The sequence below is a fragment of the Gracilinanus agilis genome, chromosome 3 (assembly GCF_016433145.1).
Source record: "Gracilinanus agilis isolate LMUSP501 chromosome 3, AgileGrace, whole genome shotgun sequence".
NCBI classification, from domain to species: domain Eukaryota; kingdom Metazoa; phylum Chordata; class Mammalia; order Didelphimorphia; family Didelphidae; genus Gracilinanus; species Gracilinanus agilis.
Window position 1 is genome coordinate 45,087,498 of NC_058132.1, and position 6,969 is coordinate 45,094,466.

The following is a 6,969-nucleotide window of genomic DNA, read 5'->3' on the forward strand; positions in this document are numbered from 1 at the left end:
GACAGTGATTTGGCAGCCCAGATCTTTCTGGGCCACTATTTTAAGTGTCCCTTGTTTCACAGACAGATGATCGATTGGTGTCTACAGATGGATTTATGCTGAATTTCCTTTGGGTGCTGCAGCAGCTAAGTACAAAGATCAAGCTAGAGACAATAGATCCTACCTATATATTCCACCCAAGGTGTCGTATTGTTCTCCCAAGTGACGAGACACGAGTGAAAGCAACCATGGAGGAGGTGACTGGTTGGGTGACTGAACTTTGTGAGTGTTGATTTCTTGCCTCTCTGGTTATTAGAACAGTTATCTTATTCTACTATTACTACTGATCACATGACATTTTTGTGTTCATCGAATTTCATTTTCTTAAGTAAGATTTAACAGTTTCACATTTTCTTAAAATGTTATTTAATATTTTCTCTTCCCACTAATACTTTTTGCTGAGTTGGTATATTGTTAATAGTTGCTTTTTCAGAACTTAAGCCTTTTGTAGGGAGTGAGCATATCTTACACTTGATCTTAGCCTAAAGGCCGAGAAGTGATGAGCACATCTTGCAATGCAGGGTTGATGTTATGATGGTCTGTTTCCATTGTGCCATAATTTTTTTAACGTTTTCCTTGATAGCAATGAAGTATTTCGATACATTTCAGTTTTTAAAATTTACTCTTCTCTTTTATGTTTCTGTAGATGGAGAGCAGTCTCCGTATTCTGAGCCGAAATTCCCTACAGAATGCTTCTTCCTTACACTGCATGCCCACCACCTTTCTATTTTGCCAAGCTGTCGTCGTTATATACGCAGACTTCGGGCCATCAGGGAGCTTAACAGGTTGGAGCTTTGGCTGCCCTGTATCTTTATCTCTTTAGGCATTACTTGCTATCCAGATCATGCATATGTATATACAATTCACATCCTTAATAAACAGATGGAGGAGGTGTTCCTGTTACAGTGCATTTGTTGACCACGTGTATTCAGACTCCAGGAGGAATAAGGGTGACTTAGTCATCAGCAACTTGGGTATATTCTATGATGTGATACATTAAGATGTTCTGACAGGGCAAGAAGTTTGTAATATTCCTATTTTATTATTGATTATCTTTGAGTCTCTGAAGAGTTTACAATGTGTTTCTCTGAATTGTAAGGTTTGGTAGATATCCTAGACCTGTGTTGGCAAAGATGTGACATGCTTGCCCTGGTGTGCCGGAGGGGGCTGCTCTGCCTCCCCTCTCCACAGTGCCCAAGGACAACGTTCTTATGCCCTGCCCCTCTGCTCAGCAGCCCAATGAGAGCACTTCCTTCCTCCACTGTCTGGGGTAATGCGGGGGGCTCATAGGCAGCCTGAAGGTATGGTTTGGGCACATGATCTCTAAAAGATTTGCCAATGGTGTCCTAGGCCAATGGAGTCTTTTAATGACCTACTTTAGTACTACCTAATTTTGATTTGTTCACTTTCAAAAACTGGAAGTATCTTTTTGGTTCAGGGATGTCTCCGTATGGGTTGATAGAAATACTCTCCATAAAAATTATAACAGTTTGCTACTTCTTCACATAAACAAGTATACTAGAAATGAAGTTTGAAAAATAAGGTTAGTACCTTGCATGGGAAGCTATTATTTCAGATGTTCTGACAATTTCAATATCAGGTTTGAATTCTCAGTCATTTTATAGTACCTACCTATAAAAAACAAAAGCCCTAATTGTGCTAATGTATGGTGTCTATAACAAAGCAGGTGGTTGAGTATGAAGTAAACTGCATTCTCCACTTGGGGCACTTGTCTCCCATACATATAATGGGATTTCATATAAGCTTCCCTTGATAGAACAAGTCAGAAAGCACTTTTTATTTATTTATTTTTACCAATTATGTATGATAACAAATTTCCACATAAGATTTCCAAAGTTATAGGATCCAAAATTGTCTCTCCCTCTTCCTCTTCCTGCTCCAGGAGCTCTCAAGCAATTCAGTCTGTATTATCACACAAAACATATTTCCATATTGTTCATCTTTGTAAATGAACAGTCTTATAAAACCAAAATCCCCAAATAGGTAAGTGAAAAAAATCATCTGCTTTCATCTGCATTCCTACTCCAACAGTTCTTTCTCTGGAAGTGGAGAGAATTCTTTGTTTAAGTCCCTCAGAATTGTCCTGGATCATTACATTGCTCAGGTAGCCAAGTCTGTCACATTTGATCATTCTATAATATTGCTGTTATTATATACAGTGTTCTCCCAGGTCTGCATATTTCACTCTGCATCAGTTCATGTAGGACTTTCTAGCTCTTTCTGAAATCATCCTTTTCATTTCCTCACAGCACAATAGTATTGTATTACCATCATTTACCAAAATTTGTTCAGCCACTCCTCAATTGATGGATCCCTTTAGTTCTAATTCTTTGCTACCATAAAAAGAGCAGCCAAAAAAGCATTTTTTAAATTAAATTTTATTTTTCAATGAAGAATTTCCTCTACTTCCCCTTACTTCATCTCCATTGAGAAGACAAGAAAAACAAAGCCACTGTTACAAACATGGATGATTTAGCAAAACAAATTCTTACATTGACCATCTCCAAAAAACTATGTCTCTATCTGTACTGAACTCCTCGCCTTTTTCTCAGGGGGGTGGATAACATGTTTCCTCATGACTCCTCTGTAGTCATGCTTAGTCATTGTATTGATATGAGATCCCATGTCTTTGAGAAGATCTAATAGATAGGGAGATGTTGATGATAAAAATAGAACTGGAGAACATGTGTGTACAGTTTGCTAGAGAAATGGAAAGAGACCAGGATTCGTGGTTCACATAGAAGGCTACTTAACTTCTTCATCTGAGAATGCAGTGAATGAGGAGATTAGGAAGAGATTTCTGAACAATGTGATAGGAGAAGAGAAAGGGGGATATTTTTGGTAAATGTCTTTTCTTGTCGAATATAAGACCAAGATCCTCATTTGAGAGGATGTAATAGAAGCCTTGAAGAGAAATGAAGTTACTTGATAAGAGATCATTTTGTCCTGTGCCCTAGGGCTGGATCCTGCTCTTTTTGTTTTCTTTACCTCCTTTCTGGGTGATCTCATGAGCTCCCACAAATTCAAACCTATGTAGATTGAGCCAGGTCAGCATCAGCACCTGGTGTTTGGACTCATGCCCCTGTTGTCCTATTTGTATTTCAAATTTAACATGTCCAGAGTGAAACACATGTTCTCCTCTGTCATCTATAACGCTTTTTCTCTTGAGGGTAGGACCATCATTTCATTTACCTGTATTTGCCATCTTGAGTCATACACTAGATCCCTGTCCCTCACTACTACCCCATTTTCAGTCATTTGCTAAGTCTTGTCAGTTCTGCTTTTTTTAACCTCCATATTTGTTTGCTTCTTTCCTCTACCTGAGAGCAACCTCTCTTTATCCCTTGTATGAACTGTCGCAATAGCCTTTTATTTGGTCTCTACCCTCTTCCATTCACTCTCTACCCTGCTACAGAAATCATCTTTTGGGGCAACTAAATGACTCAGTAGATAGAGAACCAGGCCTGGAGACAGAAGGACCTGGTTCTAAATCTGGCCCCAGATACTTCCTAGCTGTGTGACCCTTGGCAAGTCACTTAACCCAGTTGCATAGCCTTTACCATTTTTCTGCCTTAGAACTAGTACTTAATAGTGATTCTAACAGGAGGTAATGGTTTGAAAGAAAGAAAGAAAATAATCTTTTTAAAGCTCAGGTCTAACCACATCATTCCCCTGCTCACGGATATTCAATTATTCTGTTTTTCCTCTGAGGTTAAATACAATTTCCTCACCCTAACATTTAATACCCTTTAAAATCTAGCTCCTGACTATTTTTCTAGACTCCCTTTCCTTCTCACATTCCCTAGGTTTAGCATTGAATCTCCCACCTCTGTCAGTTTGAACAAGCCATCCCCATCCTCCCTCCTCACTTCTGCCTCCTTCTGAACTCAGCTTCTAATGCAAGCTTTTTGTTAGTTACTGGTGCTCTCTCTTACAAATGATATTTTCTTTTTACGTGATGTATTCCCCCTACAGAATAAGGTCTTTGAATTCAGATACTGCTTATAACAGTGCCTTGCAGGTAACAGTTATTTCACTGGTGCTGTGGATTGGATTTCTTAATGAGGCATAAAGAGTTTTGTTCCTTAGAAGTGACACATCCACACCAGATTAATATGTAATTGGTAAATGTTTAACAAAATGAATATGAATACAGAACAACATAGGTAATGTTCATTTGGATTTCTAAGTCATTGTGTGGCTAGCAGAAATTTTTTTCTATTTGACACCATTGAGGTGTAGAGTGTTCAGCTCAGAATCCAAATAGAAGGATTCCCTCTAGATAATATCTCCACATGCCCCTGTTTTTTATGCTGGTTTTTTTTTTGTTTGTTGGTTTTTTGTTGGGTTTTTTTTTTCTTTGTCTTCTTAATGTCTCAGGATCTAAATAGGATCTAGAGTCACTCAAGAGTTAGACTTGGGGAGCAACTGGGTAGCTCAGTGGATTGAGAGCCAGGCCTAAAGATGGGAGGTCCTAGGTTCAAATCCAGCCTCAGACACTTCCCAGCTGTGTGACCCTGGGCAAGTCACTTAACCCTTACTGCCCAGCCCTTACTGCTCTTCTGCCTTGGAGCCAATACATAGTATTGACACCAAGACGGAAGGTAAGGGTTAAAAAAGAAAGAGAGAGAATGCAGTTTCATAGGAGAAACTGCATAGATTAAAAATAACTCAGTCAGACCAGTCTTGCCTCTTGAGGATGGACATTGAAGTAGACACTCTTCCTATTTGTAAAGAATGGTGCCATTCAGGTGGCTGATAAGACATTTGTCTGACAACAGATTGTTCTGTTTAACTATTCCTTTATTTGAAAGGAAGGTTCTGTTTGGGAGAGGTTGGTGTTATTAGGAACTGACAGTGATTTTTTTTTTAAGTACATTTTAAAAAAACCCTTGCCTTCTGTCTTAGAATCATTATGAAATATCGGTTCCAAAGCAGAAGAGTGGTAAGGGCTAGACAATTGAGGTTAAGTGACTTGTCCAGGGTCACATAGCTAGGAATTGTCTGAGTTCATATTTGAACCCAGCACCTACTCTCTCCTGACCTGGCTCTTTATTCACTGAGACACCTAACTACCCCTTCTATAATATTTTCTAAAAAGAAAAGCAGCATAAAAGATAAAGAAATTAATGATTAGAAAGGAAGATGGGTTGGTATAATAGTGAGAAAAAGAGATTACTGATGGAAAGCTGTAACATTCTATTGGTACCCACAGAATGTTAGCAAATCCAGAGGAATGGAGTTAGCCTGGCATGTAATGGCTCTCCTGAGGCAGCACATTGGGGTCCTAAGCTACGCCCTACCAGCAGCACATCTCATATCAATGCAGTCACAAATCCACTAAAGTATTCATATTTTTTCATAGTACCTTGGTAGTAAATTGTTTATGGGTTTTTGTGGGGATTCCTTTTGGGGGAGAGAGGGAATGAATTCTTCCTCCTTGTCTCCTGGGTTCAGAAAAATAGCCCTGCTTGGCTCAGAGTTTTTAAAGCTTTTATTTAATAACAAAGCTGATAAAAAGGAAATGGTTTTTTTGAAAACTATTCTTTTGATTTGGGTAAGTAAATAAGCATGAGAATCTTAATGTTTGATAGCAGCAATCTTTTCATTCCAAGAAGATAAATAAGGAAACTGAACACTTGTGGTCCAGAATATCTCCCACACACACAGACACCTCTATATCACCATAACAAAAAGATAAGCTCTGCCACTTTCTTCACAAACTGATTTATGTTGTTTCTCAGATTGAATAGATGAAATGAATTCATTTTCCTATTTGCTTTTTTGTTTTTCCTTTGATTTTAGAACTGTGGAAGATCTTAAAAACAATGAAAGTCAGTGGAAAGATTCCCCACTGGCAACTAGACATCGGGAAATGTTGAAACGTTGCAAAACTCAACTCAAGGTTTGCACTATTTAATTGGTATAATTATCCAGTAACATCATGTTTTTCTTCAGACCAGAATGATCATGTAAAGGATAGTCGTAAAGTGGAACGGATTTTTCTTCCATAGGTAATAGTGAATTTTTAAAATCTGCTTATTCTTTACCCATATCTTAATATTATACAAGTCCTATAAAGACATTGTATCAAGAATGCACATGTCATTTGCTAGCATTGGGATTGCTTGGTGCCTAGAGGTGTGCTCCCCCCTTACATACACTAGTTTATTGGAGCTCACAGTTCCTGGTTACTATTGGAAGTTCTTTTCTCTCTTTCAGAAGTCATAGTAAAGCTCCCCTTCTACATAAGTGCCTGCTGAGCTCTTAAGGACAATATCCCTGGAGTCCTCAGCATGTCTAGTTTGCCTTTGCTCTGTGTGTCTGGGCTTGGAGCTGCTTAGAGATTGCCACGAGTCCCTGTGCTCTAGGAACATTGCTACTGAAGTAGACAGCAACTCCAGATTGTTTGACCCTTCTAATTCACAAGGGAGAGGCAGGGTGGAGAAAAGAGAGAAAATCCTTTCCTTCCCCAAAGGACAGTTCTTCCTCAGAAGCCTCTTACTGCTGCTTTTATACCTATTCCTTCCACCAGTCACTAGATATTTCCTGTTGGCTTCATTCACTTTCTTTCCTCTAATGACCAGAAGCCTCTCTGACCCTTTCAAATTGATTGGAGACCTAGTCATACTTTGTTTACTTTTGATTGATTGAGTAGTTTTCTGATTAATCGAGAAGGTCTCGGACCTCCACCTGTAAACATATATTATCCAATAGGCCACTGAGTCAGCCTAGTGAGATTGGTTCCTTTACTGTTGCTTCTCTTACCCCCACCCTCCCACTTCCTCCTCTCTAACCAGAGGAACTTTGGTTGTTCACTACCAAAAGGCCTGATGAGGGAGGCCTGGTAAAATCAGGTGTGCCCCTAAAGCCTAGGACCCCCCCCCCCCCCACCCCCCCCCCCCCCCC

The 6,969-nt window shown here is 39.3% G+C and overlaps 1 protein-coding gene across 1 annotated transcript in view; it reads left to right on the top strand.

Annotated features, from left to right (window-relative positions):
- The window catches only part of UBE4B (ubiquitination factor E4B), a 120,596-nt gene that overhangs the window by 82,212 nt on the left and 31,415 nt on the right, over positions 1–6,969 (top strand). Inside the window, exons 17-19 of the mRNA XM_044667722.1 lie at positions 63–261; positions 686–824; positions 5,866–5,965. Coding sequence (XP_044523657.1) covers positions 63–261; positions 686–824; positions 5,866–5,965 — 438 coding nt within the window. The remainder of the gene's footprint in view (positions 1–62; positions 262–685; positions 825–5,865; positions 5,966–6,969) is intronic.